The sequence below is a fragment of the Pleurodeles waltl genome, chromosome 5 (genome assembly GCF_031143425.1).
Source record: "Pleurodeles waltl isolate 20211129_DDA chromosome 5, aPleWal1.hap1.20221129, whole genome shotgun sequence".
NCBI lineage: Eukaryota > Metazoa > Chordata > Amphibia > Caudata > Salamandridae > Pleurodeles > Pleurodeles waltl.
This window is the reverse complement of record NC_090444.1, coordinates 429,814,586-429,836,401: the sequence shown is the minus strand read 5'-3', so window position 1 is coordinate 429,836,401 and position 21,816 is coordinate 429,814,586. Positions and strand designations below refer to the sequence as shown.

The following is a 21,816-nucleotide window of genomic DNA, read 5'->3' as shown; positions in this document are numbered from 1 at the left end:
TGCTTACTAGTCTATGCACAGCATGTGTATCAGCAGCTACACATGCCATCGAACGGAAAATGTCACTTACCCAGTGTACATCTGTTCGTGGCATGAGACGCTGCAGATTCACATGCGCCCTCCCACCTCCCCAGGAGCCTGTAGCCGTTTTAAGTTGACAAAAAATTAAACTTGTACATTTGTAAATTTGTAAATATATCACTTTTAGTCACTTTATGTACATACATACTTACTCCATTGCATGGGCACTATTACTATATACACAACTCCTACCTCACCCTCTGCGGGGAAAACAATCTAAGATGGATTCGACGCCCATGCACAATGGAGCCGAAAGGGGAGGAGTCCCTTGATCTCGTGACTCGAAAAGACTTCTTCGAAGAAAAACAACTTGTAACACTCCGAGCCCAACACTAGATGGCGGGATGTGCATTGCCTGTTTGTCAGTGTGGGCACTGCTAACCAGGACCCCAGTGATTATGCTCTCTCCCTTCAAACTTGGTTGCTTGGACCACACACACACCTGACATTTGGCATACTGGTGCCCGCCTTGTAAGTCCCTAGTATATGGTACCTAGGTACTCAGGGCATTGGGGTACCAGGGGTTGCATATTATGCAACCCATGGGGAGCCCATGCAAAATGTATCTACAGGCCTGCCATTGCAGCCTGTGTGAAAGGGTGCATGCACCCTTTTCTCTAAATGTCACTACAACAGGGTACTATATCACCCCTATGGCAGGTCCTCCTAGCCCAGAGGGCAGGGTGCAAGTACCTGAGTGCGAGGGCACCCCTGCACTAGCAGAGGTGCCTCCACGAACTCCAGTTCCATTTTCCTGGACTTTGTGAGTGCGGGGACGCCATTTTATGCGGGTACTGAACATAGGTCACTATCTGTGTCCAGCTACATAATGGTAACTCCGAACCTGGGCATGTTTGGTAACAAACATGTCGGAATCATACCCCAATACTGTTGCCAGTATTGGAAGTATGATTCCATGCACTCTGGGGGCTCCTTAGAGCACCCCCAGCATTGCACCTACCAGCCTTCTGAGGTTTTCCAGGCAGCCCAAGCTGTTGCCATCCCTCAAATAGGTTTCTGCCCTCCTGTGGCTTGAACAGGTCAAGCCTAGGAAGGCAGAATAAAGGATTTCCTTGGGGGTGGGGGGTGTAACACCCTCCCCCCTTGTAAATAGGTGTTACATGGCTTGGGAGGGGTAGCCTCCCCAAGCCACTGGTATGCTATGAAGGGCACGTTTAGTGCCCTCTGTGCATAAAGCAGTCTACACCCATTCAGGGACCCCGTAGTCTGCTCTGGCGTGAAACTGGACAGTGGAAAGAGGAGTGACCACTCCCCTAACCATCACTAGGGGTTCCGTCATCTTATATCCAAGGTTGGCAGAGACCTCTGGGAGCATCTGAGTGGCCAGGTCAGGCAGGTGACGACAGAGCCCCCTCCTGATAGGTGTTCTCCTAGCTAGGTGACCAGTCCCCCTTTCAGGGCTATTTACGGTCTCTCTCTTGGGTGGGTCCTCAGATTCGACTTGCAGGATTCCAGCAGGACTCCTCTGCAACCTCTGCTTCAACATCTAGCCATTGGAACAGCGACTGAACCCTCCAGGAACCGACAGTCTGCATCCATGACAAAGACTCTGCTTGCAACATTGTTTCCACGGCTCCTTCCAGCTTCTGCAACATTTCCCAAGCTGTTCATCCTCTGAGGGCGGCAAGTCATCAGCCTGCATGAGAAGGAAGAAGGAATCTCCCTTGGATTGAAGGAGTCACTCCCCTGCATCCACAGGCACCAACTGCAACGACAACCAGCTGTGTGGATCTCCTCTCATCCTGGGCTGCATGGATCCTGCATCACGGGTGGTGGGCCGGAGTAGTCCTCTGTCAGCTGTCCAGTTTTGGTGGAGCCTTCCCACGCAGGACAGCACCCCTGTGCACCGCTCTCGCAGCTATCAAGGCTTGTTTGCATCTCCTCCAAGGGATCTTCATGCTCCGTGTCACCCCTTCCCCCAGCACTCCTTCCTGCTACGCACAGCCCTCTTGGTGCTTCTCCTGCGGCGTGGGACCCTTCTCCAGTTGTGCTGCGTGTGGGGTCCTCTGCGACTCCTGGTTACGCATCCAGTGGGGTCTCCTCTGGGGGCTGCCTCTTCTTCTGTGGAGTCTCTACCTTGCTGAAGGTCCCCCTAACACTTCCTCCATGGGTTGAGTCCTCCTGGACCTTTCTGGTCCCCGGCAGCTCCACTTTTGCATCACCGCAACTTCTGCCTTTGCCAAGGCTTGTTGGTGGCTCTTCCTGACCACTGACCGACTGCAATCATCCATCTGGCGTGGGATGTAGACTGCATCCTCCAGGAACTCATCATCTGCTCCATGGCTGCATTCCTGCCCATCTCCATCCTACTGTCGACCAACTCCTGCAACCACCTCTGGGTGGTTAGTAGCTCCTACTCCTCCTGGACTCTTCTGTGACTTCTGGACTTGGTCCCCTTCTTCCACAGGTCTTCCACTTCAAGAATCCACCGCTAGTTTCTTGCAGTCTTGTCTGGGTGTTGCATGTTCTTCTTTTCCTCCATTTTGCGGGGTTTGGGGAAAATCCAGTAACTTACTCCTTTCTCACTGGTCGCTAGGAGGCACTGTGGTACTTACCTTTGGCGTTTCCTAGTATCACTAGATCCCCTCTACACATTCCAATTAGCCAGTTGGGGGTCCTGCATTTGCATTCCATTTTTTTAGTATATGGTTTGGGCTCCCCCTAGGGTCACTATTGTCTATTTGCATTTGCACTGTTTTCTATCATTTTTTATACCTATTTCTGATAATTAGTGTACATATTTAGTGTGTTTACTTACTTCCTATTGGAGGGCTGCCTATCTAGTGTTTTGGTTCTGTTACTGTAATAAAGACCCTCTATTTTTGTAACACTGAGTGTTTTCCTCCATGTGTGTAAGTGCTGTGTGACTACAGTGGTATTGCATGAGCTTTGCATGTCTCATAGATAAGCCTTTGCAGCTAATTCACAGCTACCTCTAGAGAGGCTGGCTTCTGGACACTGCCCACACTAATAGGGGATACCTGGACCTGGTATAAGGTGTAATTACCTCAGGTACCCACCAGGCCAGCTTCCTAGAAGCGCTCACCCCTATTACCTGGAAAATAAGGGTCTACCCACCGTCTCCGTGAACGGTTGTAGAGACAAGGTTGAGGTCAGCAGTGAAATGTCATGCAGCGTGGCTGAATATCCTGGCCATAATGACTTCCCTGTTTTTCCTTGGCCTGTACAATGTTTTAATAAGAAACATATTTCTGTTCTCTGAAATAGGCCTGACGTGGGCATGAGCCTAAGTGTCAGACTGGGTACGTATTTTCATTTTTTTTTTTTCTTCTTTTTTTTGAAAAATGTATTTGCTCGATTAATAAGAATTATTGTAATCAACAACAAAGAAAAGTTAAGACTAAAGTAGAGCACAGACAATTCATTGGGTGCTCTGAACACCGTAAAGAAAGAAAGAAAAAAAAAGGTACCAGTATACAAATAAGGTTTAAAAAACCCAATGGTAGATTAAAAGTCAGCCGAGCTGTGACACAAGTTAAGTTCAAATGCTGCAATGCTTCTCATCAGTAGGGCTAGAGGGCAGAAATGAAAATGAGCCACCACAGTACCTTGTGAAGACTGAAAGTTCTGCATTGTAAAAGCGGCTCACTGTTATATTGTGCTAGCTCAGGAGCCTAACCACAAAAGAGTTAGAATCGATGGCGAGTTAAAATGCAGTGCAAGTTTTACATATGGCATGACAATAAACCAAAAGGAAGGAGTCCGACATGGTGCAGATGCAATTAGCCCGCTGTGTTCAAAATTCCTTCTTGATTGATTGAAACTTGCTTGAGTAGGTGGTCAGCTTTTAATATAAATTTTGCAAAGCATGCCATATATTGAGGTGTCAGCCCCTTTAGACAGAACACGATTCCGTGGTGGCAGGTCCTAATACCATTGGCTTTAAGATGTTTCTGAGGTAGATTTTATGCCAAGGGAGCAGTGCAGGTCATACGCAAAGTATATATAAAAAGTCCTCCCAAGGGTATACACATATACTGCATCTCTCGCAGTTTGAGGGCAAACCCCATTTTGGAGCTGCATCGAGCGAAGGAAGTAGGTCTAGGAAAACGTAGAGCACTTCTATTTTAGGTACTTTTTCAATAAGGCAGCCATACATGGCTGACCATTTGGCACCTTGTGTTGATAGTCATCCATACATAAGAACGAAAGCTAAACGTACCTTTGTCGTTGTTCCACGAGAACTGCTTAAATTGTTAAGTCAGTAATTGCTTAAAGGATTTGTGTGGTAAGTGTTTTGCCATTGCCTGTCTCAACAGTGAGGCTTATTTAAGGAATGCCCCCTCTTGTACCAGTTCTTGCTCCTGGAGTCCAAATTCCAGTCTGACTTGCGCCGTAGAGGTAATGTGCAGCTGTAAAATGAGAAGGCGAAAGGCTTTGCTCTGAGTGGCATTCAAGAAGTTGTCAACCTTGCCGGGGAAGATTTCCAGACCATATGACCACATGGGAAGAAACTTTGCCTTAATCACACTGAGCAGTGGACGCCAAGGTGGACTTTGCAGTTTGGTTGCCAGGACTTGCAAAAATGCAATTTGAGACACCATCATTGCTTTCAGGGTGTTTAAATGCAGCTTATTTAGCTTGCAATATTGGTGGAAAGCAGTTAGCAAGTTTTGCATGCCAGTGTCTGAAAGATTTAAGAAAACTGTATTGTCTGCATATAATAGTGCTGTTAAGTATTGGCCCAGTTTGGGGGAATGGGAGCTGGCGGCGTCCAATTGCATGCACAGGTCTGCCAGAAATAGATTGAATGAAGTTAGGGTCAGTACACAGCCTTGTTTGATGCCTCTGTCAATTGTAACCCTGGCCCAGTTCTCAGAGTATAAGAGCTGTATTCCTTTTAGCAGATTTCAAGAAATCTCATAGTCCTCTAGCTTTCTCCTCAGTCGATGACTTATCTACTGAATTGAATGCATTGGATAAGTCAACAGAACAAGTGTACAAGTCTAGTTTCTTCCTTTTATATTTTTTGGCTAGTATAGTCAATGCATTAAGGTTGTCAAAGGTGCTTGATGAAGGGCGGACGCCAGTTTGATTTCGGGGTATTAAGTTTAAATTTGCAGGCTAGGATTCCAAGTCCTAGCAAATATTTTTGTGTTGGTATCGAGCAGCTCAATCTTACAGTAACTATCTGGGTCTTCGAAGGGCCCTTCTTATAGATAGGGTGTAGAGTTGCCCCTTTCGATGAATCTGGTATCTTGTTTTCTGTAACACAGGCGTTAAACATTTTGCATGATTGGCTGCTCCAGAAGACTGGTCATTTTTAAGTACTGTAGATCCATAGTCTCCCTTATATTTTTTTCTACTCAAAGTTTGATGGGGCCGTCCTGGTGCGTGTGTTTGATGGTAATTCAACTACCTTCTGATTCTGATATAATTTGGAGATGTGGGCTACCTGCTGTTTCTCTGACACCGTATTGCTTAGAACTCCGACAGACCCTCACTGAAGTTGATTAATGATGGACCAAAGCGGCATGCTTTACTTTCCCTTACAAGCCTATATGATGTTTATCCACTCCTACTCCATGTGACCCACTTAGCTTCCCCTAACGCCTCCTTTTATTTCTTTTTTAGTTCTAGGCAAGAGCTGAGTTGGCTGCTTTCCGAGTCCTGGAGCTTTAGGAGTCTGGCTGCTTTATTAAGTTGTTGCCTTCGTAGCTTTAGGGACTATGTAAGCCATTGTTTTGCAGCATGAAACCTATTCTGGATTCACACGCTGTGCATCATTCTGCCATTTAGTGGTTGGGTCTGGAATTGTCTTTTTTTAAATTTCTTCTGGGCATTGTCAACCACCATTTGGTGTTAGGTCCGTCCCCTGCATGACATCAGACTGCGCCCCGAAAGTTCCTGTGCTTGATAGCCATCTTCAGATTTTTTTTCTGTCACTGGGTCTGAAAGCAAGGAAGGAGCTCCGAAGTTTTTTGGAGAGAATGCTGAAAACGTAAAAAAAATAATTTGAATGTTTTTATTCACGGGAAGATAATGCCAAATCCAACAGAAACTAAGGCAAGAAGACAGCCAAACACATTCCCCGGCACGGAACGCCAAAGAAATCCACAGAGCAGGAAAATGAAGCACGGTAGGGGTCATGGAAAACACCCCTTTTAAATTCTTCCCGAACTGCCACCATAAGTGGTGCGACCCTGGACCCAAGGGTAGGTCTCTCCCCCTGCCGCTGCAGCTCCTCCAGGTTCCTGAGTTCCTGAGACCCACCTCACAGTAAGTACCCCCCACCTCCCAGCCCCTCGCTCTGCCCCGCGCTACTCACCCTCTCTCCTGCTTCTTTTCTTCTTCTCTGTTCTTCCTCCTCGTCTGTAATCTTCTTCTGTACTCTTCTTTTCCCCGTCTTCTCTCTTCTTCTCTTCTTCCTCATCTTCTTCTGTGGTCTTCTGCCTTCTGTTCTTCGTTTTCTGTATCTTCTTCTGCGTTCTTCTGCGTTCTTCTGCGTTCTTCTGTGTTCTTCTGCGTTCTTCTGTCTTCTGCCTTCGGCTCTTCTGCCTCCTCCGTCTTCTTCTCCCCGCGCCTGCCCTCCTGCTCCTGCCTCATCCCCCTCCCTCACTCGCCTCCCCCCTCTCTATCACCCCTATCTAACCCGCTCGCTATCTACCTCCCTCACTCCTCCTATCTACCTATCTCTCTATCCCACTATCTAACTCCCTCACTCTCCACCTCCTCCTATCTACCTATCTCTCCATCTATCTATTTCTCTATCTATCGATTTCTCTATCTATCTATTTTCTCTATCTATTTCTCTATCTCCCCCCCTTCCCGCCACCCCCTCTATTACCTATCTTCCTATCCTCTCACTCTACCTCTCACCCACCTCTACAACCCCCCCTCCCCTATCTTCACAACCCTACTCCTATCTTTCTCCCTAATCTCCTAAACCTCCTAACACTCACCCCCCTCCACCCTTAAACCCCCCTCCCCCAGCTCTTCTCACTCTACCTGTCCCCCCCTCCCTCGCGCTTTCCCGCCGCGACCACCTGCACGCCCCCGCCCCCCAGCTCCCATTTGCCCCCAGCTGACCCCACCCCCCCCCTCCTACCTCATATGGCGGCCGCTGCGCGACAGTGGTAGCGACCCTTGACCCAAGGGTAGGTCGCTCCCCCTGCCGCTGCAGCTCCTCCAGGTTCCTGAGTTCCTGAGACCCACCTCACAGTAAGTATCCCCCACCTCCCAGCCCCTCGCTCTGCCCCGCGCTACTCACCCTCTCTCCTGCTTCTTTTCTTCTTTTCTTCTCTGTTCTTCCTCCTCGCTCCTCGTCTGTAATCTTCTTCTGTACTCTTCTTTTCCCCGTCTTCTCTCTTCTTCTCTTCTTCCTCATCTTCTTCTGTAGTCTTCTGCCTTCTGTTCTTCGTTTTCTGTATCTTCTTCTGTGCTCTTCTGTCTTCTGCCTTCTTCTCTTCTGCCTCCTCCGTCTTCTTCTCCCCGCGCCTGCCCTCCTGCCTCATCCCCCTCCCTCACTCGCCTCCCCCCTCTCTATCACCCCTATCTAACCCGCTCGCTATCTACCTCCCTCACTCCTCCTATCTACCTATCTCTCTATCCCACTATCTAACTCCCTCACTCTCCACCTCCTCCTATCTACCCATCTCTCTATCTCTCTATCGATTTCTCTATCTATCTATTTTCTCTATCTATTTCTCTATCTCTCCCCCCCTTCCCGCCACCCCCTCTATTACCTATCTTCCTATCCTCTCACTCTACCTCTCACCCTCACCCACCTCTACAACCCCCCCTCCCCTATCTTCACAACCCTACTCCTATCTTTCTCCCTAATCTCCTAAACCTCCTAACACTCACCCCCCTCCACCCTTAAACCCCCCCTCCCCAGCTCTTCTCACTCTACCTGTCCCCCCTCCCTCGCGCTTTCCCGCCGCGACCTCCTGCACGCCCCCGCCCCCCAGCTCCCATTCGCCCCCAGCTGACCCCTCCCCCCCCCCCCTCCTACCTCATATGGCGGCTGCTGCGCGACAGTGGTAGCGACCCTTGACCCAAGGGTAGGTCGCTCCCCCTGCCGCCTCAGCTCCTCCAGCTCCTCCAGGTTCCTGAGTTCCTGAGACCCACCTCACAGTAAGTACCCCCCACCTCCCAGCCCCTCGCTCTTCCCCGCGCTACTCACCCTCTCTCCTGCTTCTTTTCTTCTTCTCTGTTCTTCCTCCTCGCTCCTCGTCTGTAATCTTCTTCTGTACTCTTCTTTTCCCCGTCTTCTCTCTTCTTCTCTTCTTCCTCATCTTCTTCTGTGGTCTTCTGCCTTCTGTTCTTCGTTTTCTGTATCTTCTTCTGTGTTCTTCTGTGTTCTTCTGTGTTCTTCCGCTCTTCCGCTCTTCCGCTCTTCTGTCTTCGGCTCTTCTGCCTCCTCAGTCTTCTGTCTTCTATCTTCTGCCTTCGGCTCTTCTGCCTCCTCAGTCTTCTTCTCCCCGCGCCTGCCCTCCTGCTCCTGCCTCATCCCCCTCCCTCACTCGCCTCCCCCCTCTCTATCACCCCTATCTAACCCGCTCGCTATCTACCTCCCTCGCTCCTCCTATCTACCTATCTCTCTATCCCACTATCTAACTCCCTCACTCTCCACCTCCTCCTATCTACCTATCTCTCTATCTATCGATTTCTCTATCTATCGATTTTCTCTATTTCTCTCTCTCCCCCCTTCCCGCCACCCCCTCTATTACCTATCTTCCTATCCTCTCACTCTACCTCTCACCCTCACCCACCTCTACAACCCCCTCCCCTATCTTCACAACCCTACTCCTATCTTTCTCCCTAATCTCCTAAACCTCCTAACACTCACCCCCCTTTACCCTTAAATCCCCCTCCCCCAGCTCTTCTCACTCTACCTGTCCCCCCCCTCGCGCTTTCCCGCCGCGACCTCCTGCACGCCCCCGCCCCCCAGCTCCCATTCGCCCCCAGCTGACCCCTCCTACCTCATATGGCAGCCGCTGCGCGACAGTGGTAGCGACCCTTGACCCAAGGGTAGGTCGCTCCCCCTGCCGCTGCAGCTCCTCCAGCTCCTCCAGGTTCCTGAGTTCCTGAGACCCACCTCACAGTAAGTACCCCCCACCTCCCAGCCCCTCGCTACTCACCCTCTCTCCTGCTTCTTTTCTTCTTCTCTGTTCTTCCTCCTCGCTCCTCGTCTGTAATCTTCTTCTGTACTCTTCTTTTCCCCGTCTTCTCTCTTCTTCCTCATCTTCTTCTGTGGTCTTCTGCCTTCTGTTCTTCGTTTTCTGTATCTTCTTCTGTGTTCTTCTGGTCTCCTGTTCTTCCGGTCTTCCTTTCTTCTGCTCTTCTGCTCTTCTGCTCTTCTGTCTTCTATCTTCTGCCTTCGGCTCTTCTGCCTCCTCCGTCTTCTTCTCCCCGCGCCTGCCCTCCTGCTCCTGCCTCATCCCCCTCCCTCACTGGCCTCCCCCCTCTCTGTCACCCCTATCTAACCCGCTCGCTATCTACCTCCCTCACTCCTCCTGTCTACCTATCTCTCTATCCTACTATCTAACTCCCTCACTCTCCACCTCCTCCTATCTATCTACCTATCTCTCTATCTATCTATTGCTCTATCTACCGATTTCTCTATCTATCTATTTTCTCTATCTATTTCTCTCTCTCCCCCCTTCCCGCCACCCCCTCTATTACCTATCTTCCTATCCTCTCACTCTACCTCTCACCCTCGCCCACCTCTACAACCCCCCCTCCCCTATCTTCACAACCCTACTCCTATCTTTCTCCCTAATCTCCTAAACCTCCTAACACTCACCCCCCTCCACCCTTAAACCCCCCTCCCCTAGCTCTTCTCACTCTACCTGTCCCCCCCCTCCCTCGCGCTTTCCCGCCGCGACCTCCTGCACGCCCCCGCCCCCCAGCTCCCATTCGCCCCCAGCTGACCCCTCCCACCTCATATGGTGCCCGCTGCGCGACAGTGGTAGCGACCCTTGACCCAAGGGTAGGTCGCTCCCCCTGCCGCTGCAGCTCCTCCAGCTCCTCCAGGTTCCTGAGTTCCTGAGACCCACCTCACAGTAAGTACCCCCCACCTCCCAGCCCCTCGCTCTGCCCCGCGCTACTCACCCTCTCTCCTGCTTCTTTTCTTCTTTTCTTCTTCTCTGTTCTTGCTCCTCGTCTGTAATCTTCTTCTGTACTCTTCTTTTCCCCGTCTTCACTCTTCTTCTCTTCTTTCACTTCTTCCTCATCTTCTTCTGTGGTCTTCTGCCTTCTGTTCTTCGTTTTCTGTATCTTCTTCTGTGTTCTTCTGTATCTTCTTCTGTGTTCTTCTGTGTTCTTCTGTGTTCTTCTGTGTTCTTCTGTTCCCCTGGTCTTCTGTTCTCCCGGTCTTCTGTTCTCCTGGTCTTCTGTTCTCCCGTTCTCCCGTTCTCCCGTTCTCCCGTTCTCCCGTTCTTCTATCTTCTATCTTCTGCCTTCGGCTCTTCTGCCTCCTCCGTCTTCTTCTCCCCGCGCCTGCCCTCCTGCCTCATCCCCCTCCCTCACTCGCCTCCCCCCTCTCTATCACCCCTATCTAACCCGCTCGCTATCTACCTCCCTCACTCCTCCTATCTACCTATCTCTCTATCCCACTATCTAACTCCCTCACTCTCCACCTCCTCCTATCTATCTATTTCTCTATCTATCGATTTCTCTAACCATCTATTTTCTCTATCTTTTCTCTATCTCTCACCCCCTTCCCGCCACCCCCTCTATTACCTATCTTCCTATCCTCTCACTCTACCTCTCACCCTCACCCACCTCTACAACCCCCCCTCCCCTATCTTCACAACCCTACTCCTATCTTTCTCCCTAATCTCCTAAACCTCCTAACACTCACCCCCCTCCACCCTTAAACCCCCCTCGCCCAGCTCTTCTCACTCTACCTGTCCCCCCCTCCCTCGCGCTTTCCCGCCGCGACCTCCTGCACGCCCCCGCCCCCCAGCTCCCATTCGCCCCCAGCTGACCCCTCCCCCCCAGCTGACCCCTCCCCCCCCCCCCTCCCTCCTACCTCATATGGCTGCCAGTCCGCGCCTGGCCCGCGCCCAGCGCCACGACCCCTGGTCCCCAGCTCTCCCAAGCCCCGCTGATCCGCTACGACCCCACCACCCTCCACGCCCTCAACCCAGGACGCTCCAACACCTGCTTCCAAGCTCACCCCAAACGCACCCATGGACCCTTCGCCTGCAACTCCTGCAAACGCATCTTCCACCATGCAACTACCACGACCACAAGCCCACGCGCCATCAACCACCTCAAGTGCATCCTGGTCAACGCTCGTTCCGTTCACAAGCACGCCGTTGAACTCTGGGTCCTCCTGGACTCCACAGCCCCGGACGTCGCCTTCATCACGGAGACCTGGATGAACGCCTCCTCTGCTCCAGACATCGCCACCGCCATCCCCGAAGGCTACAAGATCTCCAGAAAAGACCGCACCAACCAAGTAGGAGGAGGTATCGCCATCATCTTCAAAGACTCCATCAGCGTCACCACCTCCACCGAAGACACCCCTCTCGCCGCTGAACACCTGCATTTTCAGATTCGCACTGACCCGAGGACCACCCTCAGAGGATCCCTCGTCTACCGTCCTCCCGGACCGCGCGCCCCATTCAGCGACGCCATCGCCGACTTCATCTCCCCGCACGCCCTCGCCTCACCGGACTACATCCTCCTAGGCGACCTCAATTTTCATCTGGAACAAAACAACGACCCCAACACCACCACCCTGCTCGCCAACCTCGGCCTCAAACAACTGGTGAACACCGCCACCCACATCGCCGGACACACGCTCGACCCTATCTTCTCCGCCAGCAAACACATCTTCTTCAGCCACACCTCCGCTCTACACTGGACCGACCACAGCTGTGTCCACTTCACATTCCGACGCGAGACCCGCCACCTCCGCACTCAACCCATCCCTCGTCGACAGTGGAACAAGATCCCCGAAGAGCAACTCTTTTCCGCACTCGCCGCCAACCAACCCACCCTCACCACCGACCCCAACGACGCAGCCCTCAGCCTCACAAACTGGATCTCCAACTGCGCAGACAACCTTGCTCCCCTCAAACGCACGCATCGACAGACCAACACCAAAAAACCTCTCTGGTTCTCTGACACCCTCAAAGAATCAAAGAAAACTTGTCGCGCTCTCGAGAAGGCCTGGCGCAAGGACCACACCGCTGACAACATGACCGCCCTCAAGAACGCTACCCGCGAACACCACCGCCTGATCCGCGCTGCTAAAAGGAACTTTTTCACCGACAGACTGGACAAAAACAGCCACAACAGCAGAGAACTCTTCAGCATCGTCAAGGAGTTCGCCAACGCCGTCACGCCCTCACAGGATTTGTGCGAATCCCTCGCCACCTTCTTCCACCGCAAGATCAGCAACCTCCACGACAGCTTCGGACACCAGACCCAACCAAACACCACCGAACCCGCACCCCCGACCATCACCCTCAACAACTGGACCCACATCAACACGGAAGAAACCAAATCCACCATGAACTCTATCCACTCCGGCGCCCCTTCGGATCCCTGCCCTCACTTCATCTTTAACAAAGCCGACGACATCATCGCCCCGCACCTCCAGGCCGTCATCAACTCTTCTTTTTCTTCTGCTACCTTCCCCGAATGCTGGAAACACGCCGAAGTCAACGCCCTACTAAAGAAACCTACGGCTGACCCGAGCGACCTGACAAAACTTCCGCTCCATCTCTCTCCTGCCTTTCCCAGCCAAGGTAATAGAGAAGACCGTCAACAAACAGCTGACCACCTTCCTGGAAAACAACAACCTGCTCGACCCTTCACAAACCGGATTCCGAACCAACCACAGCACGGAAACCGCCCTCATTTCAGTCACAGACGACATCAGAACCCTCATGGACAACAGTGAAACAGTCGCCCTCATTCTCCTCGACTTTTCGGCTGCCTTCGACACCGTCTGTCACCGCACCCTAATCACCCGCCTCCGCTCCACCGGGATCCAAGGCCAGGCCCTGGACTGGTTCGCCTCCTTCCTCTCAAACCGTTCCCAAAGAGTTTACCTCCCTCCGTTTCGCTCAGTACCCACCGAGATCATCTGCGGCGTACCCCAAGGCTCATCACTCAGCCCGACACTCTTCAATGTCTACATGAGCCCCCTCGCCAACATCGTACGCAAGCACGACATCATTATCACCTCCTAAGCCGACGACACCCAACTTATACTCTCCCTCACTAAGGACCCCGCCAGCGCCAAGACCAACCTACAAGAGGGTATGAAGGACGTCGCCGAATGGATGAGGCTCAGCCGCCTAAAGCTGAACTCTGAAAAAACGGAAGTCCTCATCCTCGGCAACACCCCGTCCGCCTGGGACGACTCCTGGTGGCCCTCGGCACCGCACCGGCCCCCGCAGACCACGCCCGCAACCTCGGCTTCATCTTGGACCCTCTTCTCACCATGACCAAGCAAGTCAACGCCGTGTCCTCCGCCTGCTTCCTCACCCTCCGCATGCTCCGCAAGATCTTCCGCTGGATCCCCGCTGACACTAGAAAAACCGTGACCCACGCCCCCGTCACGAGCCGCCTGGACTACGGCAACACCCTCTACGCTGGGACCACAGCCAAACTCCAAAATCGCCTGCAACGCATTCAAAACGCCTCGGCCCGCCTCATCCTCGACGTACCCCGCAACAGCCACATCTCCGCACACCTGAGACACCTGCATTGGCTCCCAGTCAGCAAAAGGATCACCTTTCGACTTCTCACCCACGCACACAAAGCCCTCCACGACAAGGGACCGGAATACCTCAACCGACGCCTCCGCTTCTACGTTCCAACCCGCCTCCTCCGCTCCTCTGGCCTCGGACTCGCTTCCGTCCCTCGCATCCGCCGCTCCACGGCGGGTGGGAGATCTTTTTCCTTCCTGGCGGCCAGGACCTGGAACTCCCTCCCCACCAGCCTCAGGACCACCCAGGACCACTCCGCTTTCCGGAGACTCCTAAAGACCTGGCTTTTCGAGCAGCAGTAACCCCCTCTTTCCCCTAGCGCCTTGAGACCCGCACGGGTGAGTAGCGCGCTTTATAAATGTTAATGATTTGATTTGATTTAAGTTTGCCCAGCGCGACCCGCACAAGGTCTGCAACCTCTGCCTCCCAAGAGTTCACAGAGATGAGGGCTGCAAAGCCTGTGCCGCATATGTCCCAAAGACACTTAAAGCGTGTCTAAAACAGAGGAAGGGACAATGCTAAGCCAAAAGCTCCATGAGTTGCTGAAGGAGTTAGGCCTATCCAGCGACCAGGAAGAGCAAGCGGTTTGGATGTCACAGAGGGTCGGACGTCGAACTCCTCGAGGGAGACACCGAGAAAAAACATCTGCAAAAGAAGATGACAAAGGACGTCGAAAAGAAACCCAAAATGGTTAAAAAAATAAAAATAAAAAAAGTAAAAAAGGCATCAAAAAGCTCGGAGGAGAAAATCCCAGAGAAAAGATATCACAAGGCAGCCCCAACGTCCAAGAAACTACGATTGAGAGTCAGCTACAAGTGAGAGATCCCTCACGGATCCCAGACCGGGGATACCGAAGAGGGTCGGCCACCGAAACAGGCGAGACCTCACTTGACAAAAGAGACCCCAAAACCATCGAGGAAAGACACCCCGAAGCCATTGGGGGAACTTACGCTGAAAAGACGACCTCGACATAACGAGACGTCAAAGAGGCATTGGAAGTGGAATAAAAGAGGCCTTCTCAGGAGGCTGGAATGGCAGCTACTCCTGTAAAGAAAGAGTTTGATGGTACACTAAAACTATTTTGAATTCCACCCAAGCCCTCAATGGCCTCAATGGACGCGGACTCTGAAGAGGAAGAAACCTCCCTCGAAGCCCCGGCAACCCCTGAAACACATGAAGAGGGAGAGGAGGGGTTCTGTGAACCCGAGGAAGAGTAAGCCACAGGGAGTTTCGAGGACAATTGGAATGACCTTGAAACAGAGAGCCGAGAAGAGACGGTAGACAGCTACTCATCGAAGCCTTGGCCCCCCCCCCCCGACGATATCACATGCTACAACAGCCTAGTGAAGAGGGCAGCAGATCACATTGGGTACCCCTGGAAGAAGAGAAAGGGGACTCCTGCTTCCCACTGGAAACCCTCAAGCCTTCATGCAAGGGGTATCTATTCCTACCCATTTTACCTAGCATACTGGGCCCAGTAAGGAGGCCTTCAGGCAACCTGCAGCAGCCAAGAGGGTAGAAAAGAAGTACAAACCCTCTCCAAAGGACCCCAAAATGCATTCAGGGAGACACATTGGCGGACTCCAGTATAGTCACAACAGCAAGAAGGAGGAGCAGTGCACACTCCTCCACAGGCCTCCTTCCAGAAAGAGAAAGCAAGAGACTGGACATGGTGGGTAGGAAGATGGAAAGAGAAGCAGCAACACAGTGGCATATAGCCAACTCCAGCACTCTCCTAAACAGACACGGCCACCAGCAGTGGGACGAAATTGAGGAACTCGTGAAAAAACTCCCAGAAGGAAATAAGAAGAGGGCAAAGGCGATTGATTATACAAGAAGGAAAAACCATTGCCAATGCATGTTTGAAATCTGCTCTGGACGCCGCAGACAAATCTAACATGCAAATGTGCAGGGAGACAACACTCATAAGGCACACATGGCTGAGGATATCCGGCTTCAAACCCGAAGAGTAGTCCTCCATAATCAGCACGCGCTTCACTGGAGAGGCCTTCTTTGGCCACGAAGTGGACGTGTCCTTACATCAAATCAAAATGGATAACGATACAGCCAAGGCTATGGGGGCACTACAATTCAGAGGTAACTTCAGGCGAGGGAGTAACATAAGAAGACCCATAAGAAGTGGAGCTTTTAACTCTGGACAAAAACAGAAATCAACACAGGGGAGTACCTACGAGGGCAGCCAGAAACTGGGTACCAACAATGGCATTCCCCCGCCAGACAGCCCTTTCGAGGCAGAGGGAGAGCAAGGGGCCGAACACCCAAGAGTTTAGGGGAACAACCAAGTGACTCTTGAATGCCCTCACGCCCCTACACAACACTGGTAGGGGACAGAATAGCTCTGTACCCACAACAGTGGGAGAAAATGACCACAGACAGTTGGGTACTGACCGTGGTATGCCACAGCTTCCGTATAGAACTCTTAAAGCTACCACCAAATCCACCAGAAAAGAAAAAATATCAGACCACAGAGCTTTTAAAGAGGGAGGTGAAGGAACTCTTCCTAAAACGGGCAGTAGAAAAAGTACCGAAGGGCGAATTAAAGAAGGGAAATTACTCACCCTACTTCTTGGTGCCAAAACAAGACCTTACACTAAGTCCAATCCTAGACCTCAGGTTCATAAACGGATTCATTCGCACTCAGCATTTGAAGATGACAACACATCAGGAGGTAATACCACTCCTGCAAAGAGGTGATTACATGGCAACCATAGACCTCCAGGATGCCTATCAGCACATACCAATAAATCAGGCACACAAATACCTGAGATTTGTGCTCAAAAGAGTGCACTATGAATTCAAGATCTTACCATTCGGATTAAAATCAGCACCAAGAGTTTTCACAAAACGCTTAGCAACAGTTGCAGCATTCCTAAGAAGAAAGGGAGTTCATGTGTACCCCTACCTGGATGACTGGCTTATAAGGGCACATACAAAGGAGAAATGTCAGACACCGAAACAGTTCTCACAACCCTACAAGAGCTTGGGTTCAGTATAAACCACAAAAAATCATCACCACCACAACAAGAAAAAAAAATCTTCCTAGGAGCCAGACTCGATGCGAGGAGAGCACATGCTTACCCTTCCCAAAAGAGAATACTGGAAATCGCAGAACAAACTCGCCTTTGGCAGAAGCGGCAATCTCGGACAGTGAGGACAGTAATGAAAATGGCATCTTGCATCCCTTTCATATCACATGCGAGACTACACATGTGACGATTCCAGGAATGGCTAACCAACAATTGGTCACTGTAGGAAGCTGGCTCTGTATATACTGTATCAAAATGAGATATAATGTGCACAGAGTCCAGGAGTTCCCCAGAGGCTTGACAGAGACAAAAATAGATAATACTAATGCTCTATTTGTGGTAAAGTGGTCGAGCAGTTAGACTTATCAGAGGGTACTGCAAAGCATTTGTTGTACACACACAGAAAATAGAAGAAGCACACACACTTAATGCCTTAACTCCGGACCAATGTTTTTTTTGTTGTAAAAATATATTTTCTTAGTTTATTTTTTAGAACCACAAGATTCAAGTTGCAGGTAAGTACCTTAAAAGTTTCGTATTTCACACAGGTATCAACAGTACTTTGTTTGAAATAGGTAATACAGTTTCTGAATTATTGGCAAAAGGTTATTTTAAAAATGGACACACTGCATTTTTAAAACAGTTCCTGGGGGGAAGAAAAGTTAGATCTGTTTACAAGTAAGTACAACACTTACAGTCTCAGTCGCCGGGTTTTAGGTAGTCCACTGGGGGATCAGACACACCCTCAGTGGTTCAGGGGCGGCCAGGTGCAGGGTGCAAACAGGACGTTGGGTTTCCAATGCTGGTCTGTGAGGAGACCCCGGTGGTCACTCAGAGGCTGCAGGCAGTGACGTGGGGGGGGGGGGGGGGGGGACAGAGGAGGTTGTCTTGGGCACACCACAGGTTGGACAAGGAGGAGGGCCGTCTGCTGAACGATGAGGCACCGGGGTTTGGTTTCTCCAAGGCCGGGAGGATGCGGGTACAGTGTCCTAGAGTTCGCGGTTGGGGGGGGAGGTGGAGGGGGGGTTGATCCTTGGGATTCCCTCTGCTGCAGTCATCGTGGAGGGGTGGAGAAGTCAACCCAGACAGGGCACTTACTAGCAATCGCCTGGGGACCCTCTCTTGCAAAGTAGACCACTTGGACATGGGCCATGGGCGTCGGCCACACAGGTGTAAGACTTTCGCATCCTGAGTGAGGTGAGAGTCCTTGGTTGTAGGTTTTCTTTAGACAGAGCCGATGTCCTCTTGAGTTCTTGGTCCTTTTAGGTGGCAGAGGTCGCTGGTCCCGCTGGATGCGTCGCTGGTCGTTTTGCAGGTTCTTTGAAGCAGGAGACAGACCGGTAGGGCTGGGACCAAAGCAGTTGTCGGCTTCCTTCTTTTCTGCTGGTGGTTTCAGCTTAGCAGTACTCCTTGTAGGTTGGCAGGAATCTGGTGAGCTGGGTTCAGGAAGGCCCTTAAATCCTAGATTTTGGGGTGTGTTAGGGTCAGGGGGCAGTAGCCAATAGCTACTGTCCCTGAGAGTGGCTTCACCCTCCTTGTATCCACTCCCTTTGGGGAAAAGGGCACATTCCTATCCCTATTGGTCCTTGTCCTCCAAACCAAGATGGGGGATTCTGCAGGAAGGGGGTCGCCTCAGCTCTGAACACCTTAGGGGTGGTCCTGGCTAGGGTGGTCACACCTCCCTGTTTTCCCTAATTTTCCCACCGGACTTGCCGCCAAAAGTGGGGCTTTGTCCAGAGGGTGGGCATCTCCACTAACCCTGGGGCACTGTAAACCGAGGCTTGAACTTTTTGGGGCTCACCGCCAGGTGTTACAGTTCCTGGAGTGGGAAAGCACCTCCACCCAGGACAGGCTTTGTTTTTGACCAAAGAGTGCACAAAGGCACTCACCCCATGTGGTCAGAAACTTGTCTGAAAGTGGAAGGCTGGCACAGACTGGAAAGTCCTGCACTAGCAGTTGGGCTAACATACAGGGGGCATCTCTAAGATGCTCTCTGTATGCCTTTTTCAATAAATCCAACACAGTCATCAGTGTGCATTTATTGTGCTGAGAAGTTTGATACCAGACTTCCCAATATTCAGTGAAGCCACTATGGTGCTGTGGATTTCGTAATGACAAACTCCCAGACCATATACTCAATATGGCTACACTGCACTTACAGTGTCTAAGAATTGACTTGGACACTGTAGGGACACATAGCTCATGCAGCTATGCCCTCACCTGTGGTATAGTGCACCCTGACATAGAGTTGTAAGGCCTGCTAGAGGGGTGACTTACCTATGCCACAGGCAGTGGTTTGTAGGCCTGGCACCCTGAGAGGGGTGCCATGTCGACTTTGTCTTTTTCTCCCCACCAGCTCACACAAGCTGCAAGGCAGTGTGCATGTGTTGAGTGAGGGGTCCCCTAGGGTGGCATAATTCATGCTGCAGCCCTTAGTTCTTCTGTGGCCACAGGGCCCTTGGTACCATGGGTACCTTTTACAAGGGACTTAACTGTGTGCCAGGGCTGTGCCAATTGTGGAAACAAAGGTACAGTTTTACGGAATGAACACTGGTGCTGGGGCCTGGTTGGCAGGGTGCCAGCACACTTTCATTCAAAGTTGGCATCAACATTAGGCAAAACGTGTTGGGGGAGGGTGGGGGTAACCATGCCAACAGTGGCACTTTCCTACAGTCACAAACAACAGGGAGTTGGGATGATCTAGTAGCTGTAATAGGAAAAATACAAAAGGAGATCCAATAGTGGTCATCCAAACACATAACCAATGAAAAACCTTTCAAGACCACAACTCATTCTGTGACCATCACCATGGATGCATCCCAGAAGGGGTGGGGAGCATACACAGACAATCTGAAAATCCAAGGCCAATGGTGCAAAACGGATGTGATAAATCATATCAGTTTCCTAGAACTGAAATCAGTGTTACTGGCACTGAAAGCATTCCAAATGCAAATTACAGGGAAAATGGTACTAATGCAAACAGACAATACAACAACAGTGTTCTACCTGAACATGCAACGGGTACAAAATCTTTCACTCTAAGCAAGTAGGACAACATAGAAGCAGATAAACTAAGCAGACCAGAAAACAGCACACATGAATGGGAGATAAAACAAAGGAGCCTAGAAGAACTTTTCAGGATTTCGGGCACGCCATCAGTCGACCTGTTCGCATCAGCAGAGAACAAAAAATTGAAACACTTCACCTCCAGGCTTCCACACCACCAATCAGAAGGGAATGCCTTGTCACTAAACTGGTCAGGGAGGTTTGCTTATGCCTATCCATCGATTTTCCCCTAATACCAAAAGTACTGGAGAAGGCCAGGAGACCAGAAACGAACCTCATCCTTATAGCCCCTCTATGGGCCAGACAAGCATGGTACTCGGGCCTACTCGAACTGTTCAAGGGACAAGTATAAAGATCAAACGGGAACAAGACCTACTCACAATACACAGGGGGCAAGTGTTCCACCCGGCACCAGCAACACTCAGTCTAGCAGCATGGCGCCTGAATACATAGAATCCGGACACATAAACCTACCATTACACTTGTTAGTGTTGGAATTATCTATTAACCATCCAAAAATATTTTTTGCAAACATATTTTGGTATTCAGTTGTCTTAACACCTCTTTGTTCGATAAATTCAATACATACTAAAGACATTATGCATTACTGCTGGACAAACTCCTACCCACGTTTGTCATTTTTAACCTTTTGTGTTGTTACTGCCCTTTTGAAAAGCTCTCAGTATGTATTGTCCTTTACAAATAAACAAAATTTAAACTAATTTATCATTTTATCCCATAGATTCTAAGCAAGATGGAACAGAGAAGAAGTCGGAAAGAGTAAAAAAGGCAAGTATTGCATTCTTCTAACTGATTGAAGCTGCATCAGCGTTTGCATAATATTCCAGTACATATACGTACACTTACTGGACCATGAATGCCCAAGTGTAGGTTTGTTAATAACATACCCACATCAAACCAGAAGGTAAGTTCCAGTGTGATCCCTGCTGATCTTTTACCTGATTTCTTATTGTAGCTAAATCATTATTTGTGTTTGCACTACTGAAGGTGTTCTAAATTTGTTTCAGGTGGGTGTGTTTTTTTTTTTTTTTTTTAAACCAAGAAGTAAGTGGCTCGCTGCAAAAGTTCAGCAAGGCAAAATCTATCGAGCACCATATTTGCGTTCTACGCCTCTTTAAGACTACACCATATATATGTATATAATATGTAGTGACAGACTTTATTAAAAAAAACATCCTATGCTTTACATTTTTTTTTTCTCTTTATTGAATTTTCCATAAGGCACAGCGTTATACAAAGGCAGTAATACAAAATGAGGACATCAGAAATATTAATCTGTGTGCAAATAGTACAAACAGTTTCCAATATGTAATGACATCTTCCTTGAAATCAAAGATTTTAATCAAAGCGCTGTCATCAAATGATTTGTCTTACTCCCTCATAACAATTGCACATCAAAAATTCCCCTTCCCCCATAGAACCCTATACCATAAACCATGAGTGAGGATAATGGAGCTGTGTGTTATGGTGTGTGTTGGATGTGGGCAAACCAGGTCAGAGGGGGATCTCCCTTTGGGACCTCAGGTGGTCTCAGGGTCTTCACCAAACCTCCTATGATATGATATCTGAGTGAGGGGGGAGGACGACGGATAGGAATGCCACCAGGGGACACCAAGTATATTCAAAATGACTATATATAATATTGCATCTTTCATAGGTTCACATGCTTGAAATATTCCCGTCATCGAAGTGGGAATCCAGCGGTACATTTACATAGCAGTATATATATCATTACCATATGCCTTAATGGCAATGAAGTCTCTTTCATTAACATATCCATGTCCTTTTTTAAAAAGGTTCAAACATGACTTATGACCAGTCTAGAACACTCCCAAGAGAGGCTGATTCCTTCAGATTTTCTACCACATGTCGTGTGAAGGGAG

At 50.2% G+C, this 21,816-nt stretch overlaps 1 protein-coding gene across 1 annotated transcript in view; it reads left to right on the top strand.

Annotated features, from left to right (window-relative positions):
* The window catches only part of ERLEC1 (endoplasmic reticulum lectin 1), a 331,659-nt gene that overhangs the window by 120,200 nt on the left and 189,643 nt on the right, over positions 1-21,816 (top strand). Inside the window, exon 6 of the mRNA XM_069234195.1 lies at positions 20,655-20,701. Coding sequence (XP_069090296.1) covers positions 20,655-20,701 — 47 coding nt within the window. The remainder of the gene's footprint in view (positions 1-20,654; positions 20,702-21,816) is intronic.